Below are 27440 nucleotides of genomic sequence, written 5' to 3' on the forward strand. Positions count from 1 at the left end.
TCATCTGCAAACTTGGATTTACAACTCTATTCCTTCATCCAAGTCATTAATAAATATGGTGAAAAGTTGAGGCACCAGAATAAATCCCTTGGAAACACATCCTGCCAAATCTGAGTACATACCCTTTATCCCCGCTCTCTGTTTCCTACCTCCCAACCTATTTCAAACACAAGTCAACAAGCTACCTCCAATTCCATGTGCTATTATTTTTGGCAATAATCTTTTGTATGAAACCTTATTGAATGACTTCTGGAAGTCTACTAGATATTATCCATAGACATTCCTTTATCTACTTTATTAGTGACCTCCTCAAAACATTCAACTAAATTAGTTAGACTTGACTTTCCTTCACCAAAGCCACGTTGGCCCTCCAATCAGCTCATATTTGCTCACGTCTTTATTCACTCTATTCTTATTGACTGATTCTAGTAGCTTTCCCACAACTGATGTTAAACTGACAGGCCTGTAATTCTTTGGTTTCTCTCTCCCACCCTTCTTAAACAATACAGTGTCATTAGCAATTTTCCAGTGTAATGGAACAATTCCTAAATCAAGACAGCTTTGAAAGATTATAACTAACATTTTTGCAATTCCTGACCTACTTCCTTTTAATAACCTGGGGTGAAAACCATCAGGAGATTTATCTATCCCAAGACCCATTAATTTCTCTATTAACATGTTTCTTACTGTGAATACAATATAAAGTTCCTCCCCTTGATTTATTTTTAGTTTCTCTTCTAACACTGGTATTTTATCCTCTTCCTCTACTGTGAAAACAGCTGCAAAGTATTTGTTTAATAAATCTGCCATTTCCTTGTTATCTATTACCATATTACCTACGTCTGTCTTTAATGAGCCCACATCTCCCTTAGTCACACTCTTAATATATTCATTAAAACTTTTACTATTAGCAAGGAAGTATATGTAGATCTGTCAATTTTCATATATTACTAGCAAATCTCCAGTAGCTCTGCCCTCGGTAAGTCAGAGGGTACACTGTTTTATAACAGGAGAATTTTTTTTTTTTATGTCCAATTTCTTTCCAGATTAACTCTAACGCCAAAGATCACTTTGCGCCAATATATTTGATCTTAGGCCAAAAGGCCAAGAGGCGAGGTTGCATCGTTCCTGGAAATATTGCAATACCAGGTCGGTGCATGGAGTGGACGGGGCAAGCCCCTGTTCCAGCCCCCTGTCCAAAAACAATTTAATATCAGGTCCCCATAGGGGATATTAAACTGATAAGAACAGATACTACACTTGATCTTAGCCAAAAGGCCAAGGAGAATTTTTAAAAACATTTTTTATTTATTCGTTGCCAATCTTTCCAATTCTTTGTCAGATCATCTTGTCAGATTACAAACGCCAGAGGTCACCTTGGGCCCATTCAAGGATCACTCTGCGCCAATGCTCTTAGCCAAAAGGCCTAGAGCCAAAGCACTGTTCCTGGAAGTACTGCAATACCAGGTTCGTGCCATGGAGGTGGATGTGTGCCCCCCACCCACCTCCTATTTCCAAAAAGCATAGGAGAACCACCTTCCTGATCCAGGGAGAACCACTTTCTGGTCATGGTTACTCCCCTGTCAGGTCAGTTACGCATGATCTTAGCCAAAAGGCCGGAGGGCCAAAAGGCCGAGGAGAATTATACCACGTAATGCTGTTAAATTGTAGGTTTGTGTGTCCCTTTAACTGTTTTGATTTCTTGAAATGAATACTCAGGCCACTTATAGGTCAGACTGGCTTTTTTTAAATGCTGAAGGTCATAATTCTGTAAGTAAACTTATACTCAAGTTACTTGGAATTTAATTGTTATTTGGTCAGGAAATTTGCAGATTGGGAAGTCATTGACACTTTCTGCCCTGGGTCAAAAGCAGCCACCATCACCTTTTTTTTTTAAGTTAGTTCACTGTGATCGTTTCCCATTTGCAACAAAATTTGTGAAGGAGAATTCTTCTCCATTCTCCTGAAACTTTAAAATAGTAAAAGTCTTCCATTGGCAGTCAGGAGATTCCTGAGCTAGCATGGTGAATCCTTGAACCCATTAAGGAAATCTCACCTCTGTAAACCCAACTGTGAATTGGACTGGCTAAGAAACATAGAAACATAGAAAATAGGTGCAGGAGTAGGCCATTCGGCCCTTCGAGCCTGCACCGCCATTCAATAAGTTCATGGCTGAACTTAAGAAACTTAAGAAAGAACTTAAGAAAGCAATTGCACATGTATATACATCTAGAACAAGCCCAGGGAACTACAGACCAATTAGTTTAATGTTGGTGATAGGAAAGATAATGGAATCTTTAATCAAGCACAGCAAGCACCCACAAACAGCAATGTGATAATGACCAGATAAACTGTTTCTGTTATGTTGATTGAGGGATAAATACTGGCCAGGACACCTGAGATAACTCCCCTGCTCTTCTTCGAAATAGTGGCTATGGAATCTTTTACATCCACCTGAGAGGACAGACGGGGCCTTGGTTTAATGTATCATCCGAAAGACGACACCTCCGACAGTGCAGCACTCCCTCAGCATTGCACTGGAGTGTCAGCCTAGATTTATGTGCTCAAGTCCCTGGAGTAGGATTTGAACCCACAACCTTCTGACTGATCCACAGTTGACACCTAATAGACGGATATTTTGATGGGGTGAGATGAAGAGGGGTGGGTGGAGGCTCATGTGGTGCATAAACCCCGACATGGACCTGTTGGGCTGCATGACCTGTTTCTGTGTCATATCACATCTTTAGGAAGTCCCAATGTGCTTCACAGCCAGTGTGATGTGTTATGCATGTAAACATTACCAATGTGTAAGACTTGCCACCAGGGGGTGCACCTGTAGGAGACCCAAGCGTCACCTGCTCACTCTGGGCAAGAAGGTATAAAAGGCAGTCTACCATGCTACCTCCTCACTTGGGAGTTACAATAAAGAGACCAAGGTCATAACAGTTTGAGCTTCAGATGTACAGCCTTGTAGAGTTATTCTAAACGTAACAATTGTCGATGAGTAACAGATCACGAACTTTCAGGCAGTTATGGCTGCCGTTGGTATTCTTGAGAGATTTGTTGAGGGTGATGATTGGGAAGCCTTCATTGAGCGTCTTGACCAGTACTTTGTGGTAAACGAGCTGGAAAAGGAAGAAACCGCGATCAAGTGCAGGGCGATTCTCCTCACTGTTTGCGGGTCCACGATACATGGCTTCATCAAAAATCTGCTAGCACCGATGAAACCAACGGAGAAGACATATGAAGAGCTGTGCACACTGGTTCGGGAACACCTCAAGCCGAAGGAGAGCATCTTGATGGCCAGGTATCGCTTTTATATGCACCACTGCTCCGAGGGCCAGGACGTGACGAGCTATGTCGCCGACCTAAGACGCCTTGCATACTTGCATATTTGCATATACCATGCGTATTTGCTGGATTTTTGGGGGAAGTGTTGCGGGACATTTTCATGCTTGGAATCGGCCATGAGGTCATTCATTGCAAACTGCTGTCTGTCGAATCCCTAGATCTAAGCAAGGCCATCACGATAGCCCAGGCTTTTATGTCCACGAACGATGACACTAAACAGATATCATTGCAGCATCGGAACTCACCAGCAAGTACTGTGCATAAAATAACGCCTTCAGCAGGCAGAACTGTACATGGCAGGGCCTACACGCCCACAAAGGCCAGACCTAGGATGACTCAGAGCCCGCCGTGGGGCGTGAATGCGAATCCATTAGCACCATGTTGATGCTGCGGGCGTAATCATCGAGCCCATCAATGTCGATTCAAGCACTACGTGTGAAAGGGTTGTAGAACAATGGGGCACCTCCGGCGAATATGCAGATGTGCTGCGACTCACCACGTAGCAGAGTCGGCAGAAGATAACCGATCTGGTGCGGATCACGCTGAACAAGTAAGGGAGGCAACTCAACCTGAGGCTGAAGAGCAAGTGTATGGGGTGCACACCTTCACCACCAAAAGCCCTCCGATAATGCTAAAAGTCAAATTAAACGGCATTCCAGTTTCCATGGAATTGGACATGGGGGCAAGTCAGTGAATTATGAGCCAGAAGGCTTTTGAGAAACTGGAGCAACAAGGCTCAAAGGCCAAAACTAAGCCCGATCCACACCAAGCTGCGCACTTACACCAAAGAGCTCATACCAGTCATTGGCAGTGCGGCAGTGAAGGTATCGTACAATGGAGCTGTGCATGATTTACCACTATGGATTGTACCAGGCGATGGCCCAATGCTGTTCGGCAGAAGCTGGCTAGGAAAGATCCGATGGAACTGGGACAACATCAAAGCACTGTTTTCGGAGGATGACGCCTCGTGTGCCAAAGTGCTAAACAAATTCCCATCGTTATTCGAGCCAGGCATTGGCAACTTCACAAGTGCCAAAGTGCAGATCCATCTAGTCCCTGATGCATGACCCGTTCATCACAAGCCCCGAACAGTTCCATACATGATGCGAGAGAAAGTCGAGATCGAGCTGGTCAGACTTCAACGAGAGGGGATCATAGCGCCAGTCGAGTTCAACGAGTGGGCCAGTCCAACTGTTCCGGTGTTAAAGAGCGACGGGACAGTCAGAATCTGCGGGGACTACAAGGTAACGATCAACCGAGTCTCGTTACAGGACCAGTACCCACTACTCAAAGCAGATGACCTGTTTGCAACACTAGAAGGGGGGAAGTTGTTCACCAAGCTGGATCTAACCTCTGTTTACATGACACAGGAACTGGTTGAACCTTCAAAAAAATTGACGTGCATCAACACTGTTCATATACCACAGATGTCCCTTTGGGATTCGCTCGGCAGCGGCCATCTTCCAGAGGAACATGGAGAGTCTGCTGAAATCGGTTCCGCGCACCGTGGTGTTCCAATACGACATCCTGATCACTGGCTGCAACACCACCGAACACTTGCACAACCTGGAAGAGGTTCTCAAGCGACTGGACAGAGTGGGACTCAGGCTGAAACGCTCCAAGTGTGTTTTCCTGGCGCCAGAGGTCGAATTCCTGGACAGAAAGATTACGGCGGACGGCATCAGACCCACGGACTCCAAGACGGAGGCCATCAAGAATGCACCCAGGCCACAGAATGTGACGGAGCTGCATTCGTTCCTGGGACGACTCAACTATTTTGGTAACTTTCTACCGGGGTTGAGCACTTTGCTGGAACCATTGCATGTATTGCTACGCAAGGGTGACAATGGATTTGGGGTAAATCGCAAGAGACAGCCTGTAACAAGGCCAGAAACCTGCTATGTTCTAACAAGCTATTTGTATTGTATGACCCATGTAAATGTTTAGTACTAGCTTGTGATGCATCTTCGTACGGGGTCGGTTGTGTGTTACAGCAAGCCAATGTGTCAGGCAAACTGCAACCGGTTGCATGTGCATCCAGAAGTTTATCTAAGGCTGAAAGAGCCTACAGTATGGTTGAGAAAGAAGCATTAGCATGCGTATACGGGGTTAAGAAAATGCACCAATATCTATTTGGACTCCGGTTCGAGCTCGAAACCGACCACAAGCTGCTCATTTTGATGTTCTCAGAAAGCAAAGATATTAACACCAATGCTTTGTCCCGCATCCAAAGATGGGCACTAACGTTATCTGCGTATGATTATAGAATCTGCCACAGACCAGGCACTGTGAACTGTGCGGATGTCCTCAGTCAGCTACCATTCCCACCACCGGGGTGGAAATGGTGCAACCCGCAGACTTGCTCCTTGAGAGCAAGGGGTCACCCAGGACTAGCCAGTACCTGGTGCTATCACTAGTATAAAGCTGTGTCCTCAATGGGAGCTGGTCGGCGGTCCCAGGGGAAGTGCAAGACGAAATTAAGCGGTTCCACCGATGTAAGCACGGAATGTCGATCCATTCAGACTGCCTCCTATGGGGGAATCATGTAATTTTGCCAATAAAATGCAGGGAAACATTTATACACGACCTTCACAGTACCCACCCAGGCATAGTCATGATGAAGGCTATCGCCAGGTCGCATGTTTGGTGGCTCAGCATTGACTCGGAATTGGAGTCATGCGTACACCAATGCAACACTTGCTCACAGTTGAGCAATGCACCAAGGGAGGCCCCACTGAGTCTGTGGTCATGGCCCTCCAAACCGTGGTCAAGGGCCCACATAGATTTCGCTGGCCCCTTTCTAGGAACAATGTTCCTAGCAGCAGTGGACGCTTACTCTAAATGGATTGAATGTATAATAATGTCGTCATGTACGTCCACTGCCACCATTGAAAGACTCCGGGCCATGTTCGCCACCTATGGTTTGCCCGACGTCCTTGTTAGTGACAATGGACCATGCTTCACCAACTCGGAATTCAAAGAGTTCACGACTCGCAATGGCATCAAGCATGTCAGGTCTGCGCCGTTTAAGCCCGCATCCAATGGTCAAGCAGAACGGGCAGTCCAAACCATCAAGCAGAGCTTGAAACATGTGACGGACCGTTCCCTGTAGACCCGGTTATCACGGATTCTGCTCAGCTACCGCACGCGACCCCACTTGCTTTCCCCTGCAGAATTGCTAATGAATAAAGCACTCAAAACCAGGCTCTCGATGATCATGTAGAAACCCGGCGTCACCGGCATAACATGTACCCCAATTGCGCGGCTGTATCATGCGACATTGAAGTTAATGACCCTGTGTTTGTTCTTAATTATGGTTGTGATCCCAAATGGGTTGCTGGCACTGTGTTAGCCAAGGAGGGGAATAGAGTATTTGTTGTCAAACTTTTGAACGGACAAACGTGCAGAAAGCACTTGGATCAGACCAAACTGCAGTTCACTGACAACCAAGAACAGTTTGAAGAGGACATTACCATCATTGATCTACCCACACACACCCAACCAGCAATCGACCTCGCGGTCAACCACGAGGATGAACCCACCATGCCCGACAATCTGATCAGACCAGCCACACCGCAGTGCAGCAATGATCTGACCGACTCACCCATGCCAGGACTTCAACTCAGGTGATCAACCCGGGAACGCAGAGCCCCGGATCGCCTCAACTTGTAAATAACTTGTAGATAAGACTTTGGGGGGGAATAATGTTATGAATGTAAACATTACCAATGTGTAAGACTTGCCACCAGGGGGCGCACCTGTGGGAGACTCAAGGGTCACCTGCACACCCTGGCAAGAAGGTATAAAAGGCAGTCTACCATGCTGCCTCCTCACTTGGGAGTTACAATAGAGACCGTCACAACAGTTTGAGCTTAAAATGTACAGCCTTGTGGAGTTATTCTAAACGTAACATGATGCAGTTACTGTTGTTATGTAGGCAAACATGCCAGCCAATTTACACACAGCTAAGACTCAGAAAAGAGCAAAAGGAATGCCAGATAACTGACAAACTCATTCAGTGTGATGGAACTATGGCAGGCCTGACCCTGTCCCATATCCGGGGGAGGGGATCATTAGAATAGTTGGGGCAGTGAGGCAGGTGCTTATACCTGTAGCATGTACTAGAGGTATCCACCCCACTGAGCAGCTGAAACCCAGAGCAGCACCCTCCTGCTCTGAGAGGGGTCACTCTAGGCTCAAATCAAGCTGAAGTAAATTGGCCACAATTTTTAAAATTCTCCTTAGGGAACAGATGACTCTTGGGTAATTCAGTAGGCCCACAACAGAACCTATGTCTGCTCTCAGCAGATATATGCCACTTGTCTTATTAGGTTTGTGCTAGGTGAACCGCCTGGGGTAGCTCAAGAACGCTTCCAGACACACCCCCATGTTACAGCGGCTGACCTAAGAAGCATCTTCAATGAAGTAGAAACCCGCAGATTGTGTCTCTCCAACACCCCCCTCCCTCCCCAGCAAGAATCACACTCCAGTCCTGCTGCCCTGGGTCATGGTGGTATTTGATGAAGATGGAATGTTAGGCATGCCAACTCCCTTCTCCTCTTCAAAAGGTTTCACCTGAGCTGGCAGACAGAGCGTGACTATACTGTTTAATGGAAAGATAGCACCTCCAACAAGACAAACTCCCTCAGCATTGCAAGTGTCATCCTAAACCATATGCTCAAATCTGCAGTGGGGCTGGAACCTACAATCTTCTGACTCAACAGGGCATGGACAACTGAACCAAGCTGAACAGGAAGGTCATCGACCTAAAACGTTAACCCTATTTCTCTCTCCACAGATGCTGCCTGGCCTGCTGAGCATTTCCAGCATTTTCTCTTTTTATTTCAAGCCGAGTAGAACAGTTTTAAAAAATGTACTTAAGCAACTTGAAGATCATGGCTAGGAATGCAGATTTCCGTACAGTGGGATTGGCTTGGAGATCAGGGATAGGAGTAGGGTGGGGGCGGAGAACAGGGAGGAAATGTGCCACTGCAAGAGGCAGGTATCCTGAGGCCATCATCCGTTCCTGGCCATGATCAGAAGTCAGCTTTAAGTTACTTAGGTGCATTTTTAAAAGCTGCCCTGCATAAGACCACTACAGGACAGTCCTGGGCTTCGATAGCTCCGGGGTGATCCTGGAGCATTATGGTGGATCGGCTGAGATTTGGCAGCATGGGGGTGGTCCTTTGGTCTGCCATCACTATGAAAGGGGAACTTGGGCTTTGTCAGAATTATGGACAAAGAACCGGAGGCTTGGCAGAACTGGGAAGGGGTAAAATGTTGAGTTTTGCTCATTAATGGATTCCTGATGTCTATCAGCAACGAGAGGAGGGTCCTGGGTCTGCCAGCACTGGTTGCTACATTTCTAGGAACTGTCTGCAAACACTGAATTCAGAGTCTTATGACTGGTTCCTGCACATGGCCACTTCCGGCCATCCCAGTTTATGTTGAACCGTTTGGGGTGGGATGGTGTATATTCTTAAGCTAACCCATATCACAAATTAGCTCCAATAGGCTCAGTGGGAATTACACCTGTGGAATACATATTTTCTGATGTTTTTATTTGGTTTAAAACCTTATTAAACATTAGAAGTTCCAGTTACTGAGGAAAAAATGACAAAACAGAAAGAGGTGAAGACAGAGTTAAAATGTGAGATAAACAGGCACACAGTTACAATAAGACAAACACATTTAGTACTTACCTAATGAAGTTGCTGAATATGTATAAAATGCTGTTGTATCAGATAAAGATTCATCTATGCTGGTTGAAGGTGACCTTATCCACTCATTCACTTTAGTCCCAGCATGTTGTCTTTTCTGTCCTTTTCTCCTAATTGATTCATGATTGAAGGCCGGTGCTTCTACAATTTCACTGCAGAAGTCAGTTGCCGTAAGGGGAAAATAAGCACTACGACAAATGTCAGCCGTGTCAACACATGTATACTCACTATTAAGTGAGTCATAATCTGTAAATTTAGATTTAACATATGCCATCTGTTCATGATTAGTCCCTACAGCTTTATTACGTTGGTGACAGAGAGGTTCACTGAAAGGATAAATTGAATCATCCAAATGTTTTCCAGATAAGGCTGGAAAAACCTGATGAGAAAGTACTGGGTGATGTGTCTCGACCAATTCCTTCTGCATTGTTGTAAGGTCATGGGCCTCGTCTCTCAACTCACAGTTAAGAACATCCACACATTGCTGAGTGAATAAGTCATATTGTGTGTTACTGCTTGCTTTGATGCCCATCGCCTCTTTTGCTCTTTTTTGATACTTATGTCCTGCAGTGGAGGTGTGCTCACCCAAGTAAAATTGTTCCACTGAAGGCATTTTGCTCTTTTCAAAATAAATGTCAGTTTCCCCAAGATCTGAGCTATTCTTTAATACTGAATGACTCAAATGATCAAACAACTTGTTGCTCAGTGGTTCTATTTGGTGAGAATTTACAATGGGAACAGTGTTCCCAGAGCCTGTAGTGTCCTGATATTGCACTTCAACATTATAACCAGAACCTTCAAGACAGTGAGGTAGAGCATCTTTCTCATTTATCAGATTTTCTGCCATTTGCCTCACTTTTGATTGCTTGTGATTATTCAACTGGTAGCATGGTGAAAGGGTAGCAGCCCTGGCTTCAAAAACTGGTCTGAAATTCTGAGGTTGTGCATTTGAGAAAACGTTCCCAGACTCCCATAGATCCCTTGGTCTATGAACATTAGTCATTTCCAGACCTTCTGATTCTTCAGGTCTATCTTTGGTAGAGTGAATACTCCTCAATATTTCATAGTCTGGGTAGAGCTGATGGTCATCCATTTCAGACATGGGAGATGTGAAGCTTAACACAGCATTTTCAGAAGGCAATTCCTCTTGCGATTTTCTTGATTCCTGAGATGAGCTAAGCCTATGCAATGCAGTAATCTCACTGAAAAGCTAGAACAACAATTTTCATATGAAGAATAAGTGAGTTTCAAGAGAATTAAAATATACAATGGAAACTTAGGGAACATCTTAATCACAACATAGACCCAAGTGGTCTGTCACCTGATTCCAAACACTTGCAAAGTTGTCTTTAAATTGTCTGTTGACAGTTTAAAAAAATGTTGTAATGATATTTTCAAAAATCTACCAATTATAGCATCACAAAAAAGTAAAAGAAAATGCTAGCAGGAAAGAAAGTAGCACGTGTGGTTTACAATAGTTCTTTTGGATGATTTGCTCTCATACAGAAAATGGCAGTCTAGACATAAAGACTACTTTGGATGGTATTAATACAAGTTAGCATATTCCAACATATGTTTAACATATCAGTAAATATTTTACACTGGTAGAATAAAAACATAAATTCGGCCAATTATTATGGGTAGGGGTAATATAATTAACATATAATACTGTAAATTTCAAACTGTTACATGTTATTCTCCTTTGGTGGTATAAATCATACTGGATTAGGCCTTAATCTACATTTTCAGACTAAAATCAATACAAGCAAAATTATTTTTCTGTCATTTTGTTCTATTCAAGTTTACACAGCACTGGCGATGAGCTTTGGGAGGACCTGGCATTGGAATAATAGCACTCTAGCTGGAGGCCTGCTCTGGAAGACCTTGAAATAAATTGAGACTTCTGAAAGGCAATTCTATACAGTAATATAGAAGATATTTGCTGGTTTTACACCAGAATGGTGAATACAGAGCTCATTCTCTTTGACAATTGTGCCAATTCAACTACGTAATATTATGCAAAATGGCATTGCCAGACTGCAATCTAGCATGGACATTGTTAAAAGCCTGAAAAAGAAGCTCCATATCCTCCTTCAGCAGGTTGTATTGAAGACTCAGCATCTGTCTCTTTGTGTTGCTGTACACCACCTGCCAACCCCAACCCATCCCTAACTACCGTCTAAGGCTGAAACAGACGGTTCACAATCTTGGCCTCTTGTTTGACCGTCAAAGTTGAGCTTCTGACCCCATATCCTCTCCATCACAAAGATCACCTTATTCCACTTCTGTAACATTACTCGCTTCCATCCCATCTACCGCTGAAACCTTCGTACTTACGTGTGTCACCTACAGTCTCAATTACTCCAATGCTCTCCTGGTTGACCTTCCATCCTCCATAAACTTCAGCGCATAAAAAACTCTACTATCCTGTGCCAAGTCTCACTTGTTGATCACCCATCTAGCTGACCTACATTGGTTCCCGGTCATCCAATGTCTCAGATTTAAAATTCGCATTTGTGTTTAAATCCCTCCAAGACCTTCTCCTTTACCTCCTGAAGTTCCTGCAGCACTATAACCAATCCTCTGTCACTCTGACTTTGGCCTCTTGGGCATTCTTCCCTCCCTTTGTCCACTATTGGTGTTCGTGATTCAGCTGCCTAGGCTGCACACATCTAGAAATCCCTCCTCAAGCCCGCTGCTTCTCCACTTCACTCTCTTCCTTTAAGACCCTCCTTCGAGCCCACCACCTTGGCCATGTTTTTGTCCACCCCTCCTAATATCTTTTGGCTTTGCATCCATTATTTCCTTACGTCTATGTGAAGCACTTTGGATACTTTTCTATGTTTAAAGGAATTATATAAATTCAGGTTATTATTGTTAATCATGCCTGGTGCTTGTCCATTTTATGCAAATGTGCTAAACCCAGCAATATAGGCAAATTTAACACTGATCAAGGCCACTTGGAGCAGAGAGGCTACAGGAGATGTCGAGGGGGTGACTATGAATATGGATTGGAGAGTTTATAGGAAGGGAGAGGTTTAGAAACATAGAAACATAGAAAATAGGTGCAGGAGTAGGCCATTCGACCCTTCGAGCCTGCACCGCCATTCAATAAGATCATGGCTGATCATTCATCTCAGTACCCCTTTCCTGCTTTCTCTCCATACCCCTTGATCCTTTTAGCCGTAAGGGGACACAAAGGCAGTACATTGAGTGGGAAGAGGGCAAGGGAATCTGAGATAGCGATTGAAATGATGAAGATGAGGAGCGGCTTAGTGCAGAAGCTGAGGGAAGAAAGGAAGAATATCTCAGGGAGAAACTCTGGATGGAGGACAGTGGACAACAAAAATTTTAAATGGGAAGTGAGATGTGGAACAAGGTGAGGTGCTCAAAAGGAGAAGATGCCAGAGAAGTGGGGGAAGCGACCAAGGTGTGAGTTAGTGATAAGGGCTACAATGCCACTGCAGTGGTTTGAGGAGGGATGGTAATAGAACATATAGCTAGATAGGGAGGCTTTGGTATGACCACCTGTGAGCCTGATTTGAGTCAAAGCCAGAATGTTAATACAATCATCCACAATAAGCTCGTGATCGGAGAATATAGTCACTCTCTTACTTGACGCGTTGTCTTTGTGTAGCTGTTTCTCTCGCTCTTCCTTATCGGCTTCTCTCCCCATAAATCTTCTTTTTGTCCTCTCTCTTGGGACCTGAAATTCCAAAGAAATTCTACCAGTTTCCTGCTGTAACTTTGGCAGGAGACGGATGGAATCCCCAGAAAACTTGTGTAACTGGCAGTGTTCAGCTGTTTCTCAGGGGGTTACACTAGTTTTCCACTGGAGTTATGATGGGAGATTTAAAGAATCCCCTGGAATTTCAGAGCCTCTGTTTATTTCTTTCAGGTGAGTGATGTGGTGGCAAAAGGTGCCATTAACAGCGGAGGTGGAGGTTGTGGGGAAAATGTGCGTCTCTGCGACTCCCTTCTTGAGTTTTTGAGGCTCCCCACAAAATTACTCATGCTACCTCACCCCTCAAACCCCCATCCCTTCACTTTCACACTCCCCTGCCACTTCCTTTCATTCCCTCACTCCCAACACTATCCTTACCTCTTTCCCTTTGAACTAGCTGTTTAACCACCATAGCCTGCCCTACCCATTGCTCCACGGTTACTTACCTCACCCTTATTTTCTATCTACTCCCTCTCTACTTCTACTCACTCCCCCAAGATTGGGTGGAGAGGCCACAGTCCCATTCAGCCTCATCCAAGTTTACTGCCTCCCCATCACCCATCTGTTTCCTTCAAAGATGTTTCATTTGCTTCCAAAATACAACCTTTCAAAAAAAAATTAGAATGAAGAAGCAAACTGCTTATCTGCCTTTCTATCACTTTCTCTCCACTTCTGTCCCATCCGTGTTAGAAATTAGAATCACTGTCTCACACGTCATTAGTATTGATCTTTTCTAACTGTCAAAACAACACAGATGACATAATGGCCCAGATTTTAACTCCAGGTTGATTCCCTGCTCAGCTGGAGTTAAAATTAGTCGAGTCTCAATGATGTCATTGGGCCGCAACATGCATAAGCTTTGGCTCCAGGCGTGTGTCCTTGCTGCCTGCTCAGATGGGCAGGTTAAAATCGCAGATGCTGCGATCCCACTCGCCAGGTTTGTGCTGAGCAAGTAGGGTTAAAATCACCCCCTATCAGTTTGCTTCACAATTCAACTTGTGTTTTTTCAAAACAAGTAACTATAAATGAAGAAAGATACAACACTATACTATTATTCCGATATCGTTAGAGCCCAATTCGGTGTAATGTGCTCCAGTGCATTTAAAAAAAAATGGATGCACGGGATGTGGGTGTCGCTGGCAAGGCCAGCATTTAATGCCCCCGCCTAATTGCCCGGGAAGATGGTGGTGAGCCGCCTTCTTGAACCGATGCAGTCCATATGGTGAAGGTGCTGTTAGGGAGGGAATGCCAGGATTTTGACCCAACGACGATGCTAGAACGGCAGTATATTTTCAAGTCAGGATATGTGACTTGGAAGGGAACTTGAGAGATGGTGATGTTCCCAGGCACCTACTGGTGGTAGAGGTCGCAGGTTTGGGAGGTGCTGTCGAAGAAGCCTTGGAGAGTTTCTGCAGTGCATCTTGTAGATGGTACACCCTGCAGCCATAGTGCGCCAGTGGTGGAGGGAGTGAATGTTTAAGATGATGTGTGGGGTGCCAATCAAACGGGCTGCTTTGTCCTGGATAGTGTCGAGCTTCCTGAGTGTTGTTGGAACTTCATTCATCCAGGCAAGTGGAGAGTATTCCATCACACTCGTGACTTGTGCCTTGTAGATGGTGGAAAGGCTTTGGGGAGTCAGGAGGTGAGATACTCACTGCATAATGCCCAGCCTCTGTCCTGCTCTTGTGGCCACAGTATTTATGTGGCTGGTCCAGTTAAGTTTCTGGTCAATGGTGATCTTCAGAACTTGGACAGTTCGGTCGGTAGTGGTGCTACTGAGCCACTCTTGGCGATGGACATTGACGTCCCCCATCCACAGTACATTCTGTTCCCTTGCTACCCTCAGTGCTTCTTCTAAGTAGTGTTCAACATGGAGTAGTACTGATTCATCAGCTGAGGGAGAGCAGTAAGTGGTAATCAGCAGGAGGTTTCCTTGTCCATGCTTGACCTGAAGCCATGAGACTTCACGGGGTCCGGAGTCAATGTTGCAGACTCCCAGGGACTGTGCCGCCATCTGGTGATAGATGAGTCTGGGATGTTGGCTAAAAGGTATGATTCTGTGAGTATGTTATGTCAGGCTGTTGCTTGACTAGTCTGTGGGATAGCTCTCCCAACTTTGGCACAAGTCCCCAGATATTAGTGAGGAGGACATTGCAGGGTCGACTGGGCTGGGTGAGCTTCTGTCATGTATGAAGCCAGTGACTAGGTTGATGCTCAGTGGTCTGTCCGGTTTTATTCACATCATTGTTTTTCGTAGCAGTTTGTTACAACTGAGTGGCTTGCTAGGCCATTTCAGAGGGCAGTTAAGAGTCAACCACATTGCTGTGGGTCTGGAGTCACATATAGGTAAAGGTGGCAGATTTCCTTCCCTAAAGGACATTAGTGAACCGGATGGGTTTTTACGACAATCCGATAGTTTCACGGTCACCATTACTGATACTAGCTTTTTAAAAAAGAATTCTATAATTATTTAATTAACTGAATTTAAATTCCCCAGCTGCCATGGTGGGATTTGAATTCATATATCCAGATCATTCCGGGCAGGACCGGAACCAATGTCCTAAGGGGAGTGTTTGCTAGTGCTGTTGGGGAGGAGTTAAACTAATATTGCAGGGGGATGGGAACCTATGCAGGGAGACAGAGGGAGACAAAAAGGAGGCAAAAGCAAAAGACAGAAAGGAGATGAGGAAAAGTGGAGGGCAGAGAAACCCAAGGCAAAGAACAAAAAGGGCCACTGTACAGCAAAATTCTAGAAGGACAAAGGGTGTTAAAAAAGCAAGCCTGAAGGCTTTGTGTCTTAATGCAAGGAGTATCCGCAATAAGTTGGGTGAATTAACTGTGCAAATAGATGTTAACAAATATGATGTGATTGGGATTACGGAGACGTGGCTCCAGGATGATCAGGGCTGGGAACTCAACATCCTGGGGTATTCAACATTCAGGAAGGATAGAATAAAAGGAAAAGGAGGTGGGGTAGCATTGCTGGTTAAAGAGGAGATTAATGCAATAGTTAGGAAAGACATTAGCTTGGATGATGTGGAATCGATATGGGTAGAGCTGCAGAACACTAAAGGGCAAAAATCGTTAGTGGGAGTTGTGTACAGACCTCCAAACAGTAGTAGTGATGTTGGGGAGGGCATCAAACAGGAAATTAGGAGTGCATGCAATAAAGGTGCAGCAGTTATAATGGGTGACTTTAATATGCACATAGATTGGGCTAGCCAAACTGGAAGCAATACGGTGGAGGAGGATTTCCTGGAGTGCATAAGGGATGGTTTTCTAGACCAATATGTCGAGGAACCAACTAGGGGGGAGGCCATCTTCGACTGGGTGTTGTGTAATGAGAGAGGATTAATTAGCAATCTCATTGTGCGAGGCCCCTTGGGGAAGAGTGACCATAATATGGTGGAATTCTGCATTAGGATGGAGAATGAAACAGTTAATTCAGAGACCATGGTCCAGAACTTAAAGAAGGGTAACTTTGAAGGTATGAGGCATGAATTGGCTAAGATAGATTGGCTAATGATACTTAAGGGGTTGACTGTGGATGGGCAATGGCAGACATTTAGAGACCGCATGGATGAATTACAACAATTGTACATTCCTGTCTGGCGTAAAAATAAAAAAGGAAAGGTGGCTCAACCGTGGCTATCTAGGGAAATCAGGGATAGTATTAAAGCCAAGGAAATGGCATACAAATTGGCCAGAAATAGCAGCGAACTTGGGGACTGGGAGAAATTTAGAACTCAGCAGAGGAGGACAAAGGGTTTGATTAGGGCAGGGAAAATGGAGTACGAGAAGAAGCTTGCAGGGAACATTAAGGCGGATTGCAAAAGTTTCTATAGGTATGTAAAGAGAAAAAGGTTAGTAAAGACAAACGTAGGTCCCCTGCAGTCAGAATCAGGGGAAGTCATAACGGGGAACAAAGAAATGGCAGACCAATGGAACAAGTACTTTGGTTCAGTATTCACTAAGGAGGACACAAACAACCTTCCGGATATAAAAGTGGTCAGAGGGTCTAGTAAGGAGGAGGAACTGAGGGAAATCTTCATTAGTCAGGAAATTGTGTTGGGGAAATTGATGGGATTGAAGGCCGATAAATCCCCAGGGCCTGATGGACTGCATCCCAGAGTACTTAAGGAGGTGGCCTTGGAAATAGCGGATGCATTGACAGTCATTTTCCAACATTCCATTGACTCTGGATCAGTTCCTATCGAGTGGAGGGTAGCCAATGTAACCCCACTTTTTAAAAAAGGAGGGAGAGAGAAAGCAGGGAATTATAGACCGGTCAGCCTGACCTCAGTAGTGGGTAAAATGATGGAATCAATTATTAAGGATGTCATAGCAGCGCATTTGGAAAATGGTGACATGATAGGTCCAAGTCAGCATGGATTTGTGAAAGGGAGATCATGCTTGACAAATCTTCTGGAATTTTTTGAGGATGTTTCCAATAAAGTGGACAAAGGAGTACCAGTTGATGTGGTATATTTGGACTTTCAGAAGGCTTTCGACAAGGTCCCACACAGGAGATTAATGTGCAAAGTTAAAGCACATGGGATTGGGGGTAGTGTGCTGACGTGGATTGAGAACTGGTTGGCAGACAGGAAGCAAAGAGTAGGAGTAAATGGATACTTTTCGGAATGGCAGGCAGTGACTAGTGGGGTACCGCAGGGTTCTGTGCTGGGGCCCCAGCTGTTTACATTGTACATTAATGATTTAGACGAGGGGATTAAATGTAGTATCTCCAAATTTGCGGATGACACTAAGTTGGGTGGCAGTGTGAGCTGCGAGGAGGATGCTATGAGGCTGCAGAGTGACTTGGATAGGTTAGGTGAGTGGGCAAATGCATGGCAGATGAAGTATAATGTGGATAAATGTGAGGTTATCCACTTTGGTGGTAAAAACAGAAAGACAGACTATTATCTGAATGGTGACAGATTAGGAAAAGGGAAGGTGCAACGAGACCTGGGTGTCATGGTACATCAGTCATTGAAGGTTGGCATGCAGATACAGCAGGCGGTTAAGAAAGCAAATGGCATGTTGGCCTTCATAGCGAGGGGATTTGAGTACAGGGGCAGGGAGGTGTTGCTACAGTTGTACAGGGCCTTGGTGAGGCCACACCTGGAGTATTGTGTACAGTTTTGGTCTCCTAACTTGAGGAAGGACATTCTTGCTATTGAGGGAGTGCAGCGAAGATTCACCAGACTGATTCCCGGGATGGTGGGACTGACCTATCAAGAAAGACTGGATCAACTGGGCTTGTATTCACTGGAGTTCAGAAGAGTGAGAGGGGACCTCCTAGAAACGTTTAAAATTCTGACGGGTTTGGACAGGTTGGATGCAGGAAGAATGTTCCCAATGTTGGGGAAGTCCAGAACCAGGGGTCACAGTCTAAGGATAAGGGGTAAGCCATTTAGGACCGAGATGAGGAGAAACTTCTTCACCCAGAGAGTGGTGAACCTGTGGAATTCTCTACCACAGAAAGTAGTTGAGGCCAATTCACTAAATATATTCAAAAGGGAGTTAGATGAAGTCCTTACTACTCGGGGGATCAAGGGGTATGGCGTGAAAGCAGGAAGGGGGTACTGAAGTTTCATGTTCAGCTATGAACTCATTGAATGGCGGTGCAGGCTAGAAGGGCTGAATGGCCTGCTCCTGCACCTATTTTCTATGTTTCTATGTTTCTATTTGTTCAGGCCTCTATATTGCTAATCCAGTAACAGAACCACTGATCTACCATACCTGCATCTGCCATTGTGTCTATAACTGGCCTTTAACCTTAGTATATTACTAAATTTATTCCAATCTAAATAAATGCTGGACCTTAAGAACTTTTCCTGGCACCTCAGGTAGGACATCCTGCAGTTCATTAAAAGTTGCTGACAGCAGCCATAAAATTGATGGAGCTTTTTTCAACATTAATTGTGCGACCAGTGAATTTAAACTGGGGAAATCAAGTAACTGTTTCTCGTCCTATAATAACAGAAATGCATTTAGTATATAAAGTCAATCAAATTGTTAGCACAAAGACAAACACTAATATGCAAAATCACAAGACAACATTTGTAGGAACTATCTTGTGATTGAACAGTTAGCATGATCCATATACATGTGGAGTACAATTAACAGATAGTAAAAGCTTTTACAGATATATAAAACGGAAAAGAGTGACTAAAGTAAATGTTGGTCCCTTAGAAGATGAGAAGGGGGATTTAATAATGGGAAATGTGGAAATGGCTGAGACCTTAAGCAATTATTTTGCTTCAGTCTTCACAGTGGAAGACACAAAAACCATGCCAAAAATTGCTGGTCACGGGAATGTGGGAAGGGAGGACCTTGAGATAATCACTATCACTAGGGGGGTAGTGCTGGACAGGCTAATGGGACTCAAGGTAGACAAGTCCCCTGGTCCTGATGAAATGCATCCTAGGGTATTAAAAGAGATGGCGGGAGTTATAGCAGATGCATTCGTTATAATCTACCAAAATTCTCTGGACTCTGGGGAGGTACCATCGGATTGGAAAGCAGCTAATGTAACGCCTCTGTTTAAAAAAGGGGGCAGACAAAAGGCAGGTAACTATAGGCTGGTTAGTTTAACATCTGTAGTGGGGAAAATGCTTGAAACTATCATTAAGGAAGAAATAGCGGGACATCTAGATAGGAATAGTGCAATCAAGCAGACACAGCATGGATTCATGAAGGGGAAATCATGTTTAACTAATTTACTGGAATTCTTTGAGGATATAACGAGCATGGTGGATAGAGGTGTACCAATGGATGTGGTGTATTTAGATTTCCAAAAGGCATTCGATTAGGTGCCATACAAAAGGTTACTGCAGAAGATAAAGGTACACGGAGTCAGAGGAAATGTATTAGTATGGATAGAGAATTGGCTAGCTAACAGAAAGTAGAGAGTCGGGATAAATGGATCCTTTTCGGGTTGGAAATCGGTGGTTAGTGGTGTGCCACAGGGATCGGTGCTGGGACCACAACTGTTTACAATATACATAGATGACCTGGAAGAGGGGACAGAGTGTAGTGTCACAAAATTTGCAGATGACACAAAGATTAGTGGGAAAGCAGATTGTGTAGAGGACACAGAGAGGCTGCAAAGAGATTTAGATAGGTTAAGCGAATGGGCTAAGGTTTGGCAGATGGATTACAATGTTGGAAAATGTGAGGTCATCCACCTTGGAAAAAAAAACAGTAAAAGGGAATATTATTTGAATGGGGAGAAATTACAACATGCTGCGGTGCAGAGGGACCTGGGGGTCTTTGTGCATGAATTCCAAAGAGTTAGTTTGCAGATGCAGCAGGTAATCAGGAAGGCGAATGGAATGTTGGCTTTCATTGCGAGAGGGATGGAGTACAAAAGCAGGGAGGTCCTGCTGCAACTGTATAGGGTATTGGTGAGGTCGCACCTGGAGTACTGCGTGCAGTTTTGGTCACCTTTCTTAAGCTTTGGAGATGATTCACTGGGCTGATTCCGGAGATGAGGGGGTTACCTTATGATGATAGATTGAGTAGACTGGGTCTTTACTCGTTGGAGTTCAGAAGGATGAGAGGTGATCTTATAGAAACATTTAAAATAATGAAAGGGATAGACAAGATAGAGGCAGAGAGGTTGTTTCCACTGGTCAGGGAGACTAGAACTAGGGGGCGCAGCCTCAAAATACGGGGGAGCCAATTTAAAACCGAGTTGAGAAGGAATTTCTTCTCCCAGAGGGTTGTGAATCTGTGGAATTCTCTGCCCAAGGAAGCAGTTGAGGCTAGCTCATTGAATGTATTCAAATCACAGATAGATAGATTTTTAACCAATAAGGGAATTAAGGGTTATGGGGAGCGGGCGGGTAAGTGGAGCTGAGTCCATGGCCAGATCAGCCATGATGTTGTTGAATGGCGGAGCAGGCTCGAGGGGCTAGATGGCCTACTCCTGTTCCTAATTCTTATGTTCTTCTGTTATAACTGCTAAAGTAATTTTTCTTGGGAATTCACCTTATTGGGCTCCTTTATTGATTAAAATAGAGATTTCACTGTGATCATACAAGAGATAACACGCCCTTTTAACAATAATTATTTCTCACCTTTCCCGAACTGGGTCTTTGCATATCCTGCACTGTCCATGACTAAGAGTGAGTGACAACCCACCCCCAGGGATTTGCCAATGTTGCTCTGAAACTGGCAGTGTGCAAGAATAGTAATTCTTGTAAATGATCGTCACTCAATCCCTGAGCAAGAAGCCGCCTCTCCACTTGAGTATTCCACACAATGACAATTGAGATTAGGAATAAAGTTGAAGTAACAGAGAGGGTTGATGAGGGTAGTGATGAGGTTGCTCTTGTGTATATGGACTTTGAAAAGGCGTTTGATAAAGTACCACGTAATAGACAGGTTAGCAAAATTGAACCCTATGGGATTAAAGGGGCAGTGGTAGCGAGGATACGTAATTGGCGAGAGACAGAAAACAGAGGTGGATGATACGTCTTTGTCCTTTTGGAGCTTGTATAGGATGAATAATATCAAGAACAATATTATAGATGGAAGTCCCGTTCTGCTGCCCTTCTATCATCCTGAACAAGTTCATGAGAGTTCTAAAAAGTTATAAATCTGCATCATTGACAGAAGAATATATTGATGCAGAGCTCCCCCTCACAACAAAGTGTTTGGAAGGAGTGTGTATATTCTATAAATTTTTCCCCCTAATAATTTGCATGAGTTGTTCAAAATGAGCTCAATATTTGATACATTTGTGTTTTATTAGCTTCTTGGATTTTTTTGTTTCTTTCACCTAAATGCAATATTATAGGTTCTTTTGTATGTGTAAAAAGATCTACAGGGAGAAAATAATGCAAACATCTCTCTTTCTGTTGATAGTTAATTTTAATATTGGCATAAATTTGGTCGATTTTCAGGTGAGCAATGATCTTACTGTCGCATTAGCAAGAGGGAGCAAGCAGCCACTCTCCACTAGGTGTGGTTAACTCTCCTATGGATATTTCATGTAAATCTCAGTTGGATGAGTAATGACTGTCCTCTAGGGGTCAACAATAAAATTACAAATAATACTCCTCAATTGTTACATAAAATACAGACCTCAGTTGGAAGAGTAGAAAGCCAAGACCTGTCAAGCCATGTGAATGGATCCCGGTTGCTTGAAATCAAAGTGAAATCTGCTATTTGGCGAATCACCTGGGTTGTCTCTGCAATTCCTGGTGCAATTACAACCTAAAGGTATGGTGAGAACAAAATTGCTAGAATTATAAATAACTCGGTGAACTGTATTAAGCATCTTAAGGTCTGCTTTTACAAAGCAGATTTTGGAATAAATCTTGTTCCTGCAGGTCAACATAATCATCTAGATTTATAAGTTAGATATTAAATGTTATACCTGCAATAATTTATGTTAGTGATAAAACTGATTCCAACATGGGAATTCACAATTAAATCTTACTGAACATTTTCTGTTGAAAGAGACAGATAGGCAGAAAGGAAAAGGAGGTGGGGTAGCTCTGTTAATAAGGGATGGGATCAATGCAGTTGTGAGAAATGATATTGGCTCAGAAGATCAAGATGTAGAATCAGTTTGGTGGAAATAAGAAATAATAAGGGAAATAAGTCACTGATAGGCCCCCAAACAGTAGCTACTCTGTAGGACACAGTATCAACCAAGAAATAATAGATGCTTATAAGAAAGGTATGGCAATAACCATGGGTGATTTTAATCTTCATATCGATTGGACAAATCAAATTGGCAAAGGTAGCCTGGAGGAAGAGTTCATAGAGTGTATGTGGGATGGTTTCTTGGAACAATACATTGTGGAATCAACCAGGGAGCAGACTATTTTAGATCTGGTAATGTGTAACGAATCTGGATTAATTAATGATCTCGTAGTGAAGGATCCTCTTGGGAAGAGTGATCATAGCATGGTAGAATTTCAAATTCAGTTTGAGGGTGAGAAAGCTAGGTCTCAAACTAGTGTCCTGAACTTAAATAAAGGTAATTACAAAGGTATGAAGGCAGAGTTGGTTAAAGTGGACTGGGAAAATAGATTAAAAGGTAAGACTGTAGAAAAGCAGTGGCAAACATTTAAGGAAATATTTCATAACTCTCAGGAAAGATATATTCCAGTGAGAAAGAAAGACTCTGAGCTAAGGATGAACCATCCGTGGCTAACTAAGGAAGTAAAGGATGGTATCAAATTGAAAAAAAAGGCATACAATGTTGCAAAGAACAGTGGAAGGCCAGAAGATTGAGAAACCTTTAGAAACCAGCAAAAGACTTAAAAAATGCTAAAAAGAGAGAAGATAGCTTATGAGAGTAAACTAGCAAGATATATATATATAAGCAGACAGTAATAGCTTCTCCAAGTATATAAAAAGGAAGTGAGCAGCTAAAGTAAACGTGTGGATGAGACTGTGGAATTAATAATGGGAAACAGGGAAATGGCGGAGACTTTGAATGAACAAATATTTTGTATCGGTCTTCATGATAGAAGACACTAAAAGCTTTCCAATAATTGATAATCAAGGGGCTATTGGCGGGGAGGGGGCGGGAGGGGGGGGAACTTAAAACAATCACTATCACTAGAGAAAAATGGCCCAAATTTCCTCATGAGTTGCACCGTTTTTTTTGGTGTAACTTGATTTTTCTGGTGTATCATTTTAGTTGCAAATATGGCCATTTAATTTGCGCCAGTGTAAGTGAGTTAATTAGGTTTTTTGTTAGGTCAGTTTTTTTTTCAAAAGGGGGCATTCCCAGCCACTTATACCATTTATGCCAATTTGGCCAGAAAAAAATTGTACTAAACTAACTTAGGACAGCATATGTGTCCACTTTTGTCCGCACAGAAAGACCTTACTTACAGTTAAGGAATCGGCGCAAGTAACTACATTTAATGCACCACCAAGCACCAAATAAAGCACAAAAATAAGCAATTTATTAACAAATAAAATAGAAGGAACCCTGCACCTAAAGCACCGAGACCATAGTAATAAGCAATCAATAAATAAAAAAAATAGAAGGAACCCTGCACCTAAAGCACCAAAATCAATCAGTAAATAACAAATAAAAAATAGAAGTCCTACCTTAGGGAACGCAGCGGGCCGCCGATGAGGGAGCCCATTCGGCCAGGGCTAGGGAAGCGTGCTTCGGCTCCTCCCACACAGCCTGCAGTGCGCGTTAAGAGAAATGGCCTGCCAGGAGCTACTGCACATGTGCGCAGACTCTAACGCATATGTGCAGAGGTCCCGGCACTAGCTCTGCCCCCCCCCCTCTTTCTTCTGCGCCACGCCAGCTCCACAGATGGCCCGAGAATCGGCCATGATTGCACGGATTTTTTTTGGCGCTGCTTCTGATGTAAAATGTTGACAGGGGGCTCAGAGGTGTGCCGAAAAAACCGGAGGGCCAAATTTGGGCTCTAAAGGTGGACAAGTTCCCTGGACCTGATGGCCTGCATCCTAGGGTCTTAAAAGAAGGGGCTACAGTAATAGTGGATGCATCGGTTATAATCTACCAATATTTTATTTACAATTTATATTAATGACTTGGATGAAGGGACCGAGTGTAATATAGCCAAATTTGCTGATGATACAAAGATAGATGGGAAAGCAAATTGTGAGGAGGATGCAACGAATCTACAAAGGGATATAGATAAGCTAAGTGAGTGGGCAAAAATTTAGCAGATGGAGTATAATGTGGGAAAATGTGGGGTTATCCATTTTGGTAGGAAAAATAAAAAAGCAAATTATTTAAATGGAAACAGATTACAAAATGCTGTTGTACAGAGGGATCTGGAGTTCTTTGTACATGAAACACAAAGAGATAGCATGCAGGTACATCAAGTAATTAGGAAGGCAAATGGAATGTTGGCCTTTATTGCAAGGAGGATGGAGTATAAAAGTAGGGAAGTCCTGCTACAACTGTACAGGGCATTGGTAAGACCACACCTGGAGTACTGCGTAAAATTTTGGTCTCCTTATTTAAGGAAGGATATACTTGCATTGAAGGCAGTTCAGAGAAGGTTTACGAGATTGATTCCTGAGATGAAGGGGTTGTCTTATGAAGAAAGGTTGAGCAGGTTAGGGCTATATTCATTGGAGTTTAGAAGAATGAGAGGTGATCTTATTGAAATGAATAACATTCTGAGGGGGCTTGACAGGGTAGATGCAGAGAGGATGTTTCCCCTCATGGGGGAATCTAGAACTAGAGGACATAATTTCAGAATAAGGGGTCGCCCATTTAAAAGGGAAATGAGGAGGAATTTCTTCTCTCATAGGGTCTTGAATTTTTGGAATTCTCTATCTCAGAGAGTTGAGAAGGCTGGGTCATTGAATACATTTAAGGTGGAGATAGACAGATTTTGAACGATAAAGGAGTCAAGGGTGTGGAAATGTATTTTTAAAGTTGCATTAGACTGTTTTTTGTACCCTTTTTGCCATAAAACAAAATGGAGTCCAGGCCCTGCTAGAAACTTCTGCAGCAGACAGTCTGTTTGCATAAACATGCTAACCCTGGCTGAAACTGCTGATAGCTGATTAATAGCCACCAGACAACATTAAGACTGTCCTGCTGAGATAAGTACCACCCATTGTGCTCCCCTGTATTATCAATAGTCTGTCGCTATACCAGACCTTAGAAGGGCTGGATAAAGGTTGTAAAGATGCAGCACCAATTCACCTCCTAAGAGATAATTAAATTACCAGCCATTATCTCTTGTACAGAACTCATCCATAATATGCAAGAAACCAAGTACCCAATCAACCACTATGGAAATCATGGGCCCAAATAACTGGCCAGGAAACTGGACAATCCTAAAACAATGCAAAGCCGGTGATAGCACATTATCACACCCTAATTGAGTTATTGCTGATTGGCCCACCAAAAACACTGACAAAGGAGACATTTGGGAAAAATGTCAAGACAAGGATGTGGTAATCATTAACTCTTTATCTGTTTTCGCTGACTGCAAGGGCAAAACCAATACACAGGATGGAACCATAACTTGTTTTTTTACTGTATAAATACCTTGTGAAACTGTATCACATTGGGAGTCGTCGCTTAGCCTTTGACTGAGTGAGACTCTTCCTTGCTGCAAGTAAAAATTATTAAAGGAACATCTACCAGAGCTGATTGTGTTAGAGTCGTATATTGAGAGTCGAGATTTCGACCGTTATTTCTTGGAGGTTCCACCGAGATCGCTTACTCTCCACCCTGTGAGTAAACAGATGCCGGCATATGCCTCTTCAATGAAGGGCTTCACTGGCCAGAATAAGGTGAGCCTTTTGCTCGCAAGAGATCTCTTTACTGTTGAATCGCATATGTAATCTGTTGTCCACAGTGGAGGTACTGCGATCTACGAGACTCGACACTTAAGAGCTAAAGTTATTTTTGTAATCATTTCCTTCTCAGCTTGTAGGCAGAAGGGCTCTGATCCTGAAAATATCCGATCTTGAAACAGCCCGGGGAGATCTTCATTAGTAAAAGGTAAAAAGAGCGCTATCGATCGATGATCCTTGTGTGATAGGACCAGGGTCCTTGTGTGATAGGACCATAAAGGGAATTATCCTTGTTTGATAGGATAATACAAGTCCCTAAAGGAAAGTTCTTTGTGCGATAGGACTGCTTTAGAAGGGACAGGGTCCTTGTGTGATAGGACCATAAAGGGAATTATCCTTGTTTTACAGGATAATACAAGTCCCTAAAGGAAAGTTCCTTGTGCGATAGGACTGCTTTAGAAGGGACAGGGTCCTTGTGTGATAGCATCCGGGTCCTTGTGTGATAGGACCATAAATTTTATTAAGGTAAGTTGAGGACTCGGTCTGTAGTGGCGTACAACGCAGACTGAGAATTGACTATTTGTTTAGATAGAGTTTAAGGCTATGATTTGTATACCCGCCTGAATGTTGATTGTCCTAGTTGTCCTTGTTATACTGTTATGTTCAATACTTTTGTGCGACATTGCAATTAGAGAAACGGGAAGAGTGATTCGGGAAAAAAAAACAAGGATTGATTGAGAAAAGAAACAGTAACTGATTGATCAACTACGGTTGGTTCGTGTCAACATATCTCACACACCCAGACTGAGCCCGAATTAAGAGCCTTTTCAGGCCATGTGACGGCCAGGAGAAGTGGGCGTAGAGAACTCGGTTGACCGAAAGGATTGTGAGATCACAAACTGTGAAAAATCTTAATCATCCAGAATGGGTGCCGGGGCAAGTAAAACACCACCAAAGGGCACACCAGCCTATTTTATGCTCCAGAATTCTGATCAGTCTTCAATTGACCACCTAAAAAAATGGGTAAAATGGACTAAGGGTGAAAACAGGCCTTTTCCACCCGATGGTTCATTTAATTTAGAAAGAATAACATGTCTCGAGGAGTGTCTTATAGACAGAGACCCTGGTAGAAGAGGTAAAAAAAGAAAGTAATAGAAAAGGCCTGGGTTCCGATTCTTCGAGCCCACGTAAAATTAATAGAGGAAGTAAATCAATATGTAAGAAATAAAAAAAAAATCTGATAATGACTATTTTAAGTGACGTATGGATCCAAAAATAGAGCTGGCCAAACAATAAGCTTTGTTGAATGAAGAGAGACTTTTGTGAATATCTGTCTTTGAATGAGAGTGCTTGTGTGATTTTTGACTGCG

The 27440-nt window shown here is 43.4% G+C and overlaps 1 protein-coding gene and 1 pseudogene across 9 annotated transcripts in view; both read right to left on the minus strand.

Annotated features, from left to right (window-relative positions):
* The window catches only part of LOC139269036 (protein shortage in chiasmata 1 ortholog), a 259103-nt gene that overhangs the window by 4761 nt on the left and 226902 nt on the right, over window positions 1-27440 (minus strand). For 8 of the 9 annotated variants that reach the window (XM_070888055.1, XM_070888020.1, XM_070888030.1 and 5 more), the window contains 3 exons: window positions 21889-22020; window positions 18619-18768; window positions 9054-10281 (listed from right to left, as the gene is read on the minus strand). In XM_070888055.1, the coding sequence (XP_070744156.1) occupies window positions 9054-10281; window positions 18619-18768; window positions 21889-22020 (1510 nt within the window). The remainder of the gene's footprint in view (window positions 1-9053; window positions 10282-18618; window positions 18769-21888; window positions 22021-27440) is intronic. The other variant, XM_070888013.1, reaches the window with a different exon arrangement.
* Window positions 1113-1290, minus strand: LOC139278731 (U2 spliceosomal RNA; annotated as a pseudogene).

This window comes from Pristiophorus japonicus, chromosome 1, assembly GCF_044704955.1.
Source record: "Pristiophorus japonicus isolate sPriJap1 chromosome 1, sPriJap1.hap1, whole genome shotgun sequence".
Taxonomy (NCBI): domain Eukaryota; kingdom Metazoa; phylum Chordata; class Chondrichthyes; family Pristiophoridae; genus Pristiophorus; species Pristiophorus japonicus.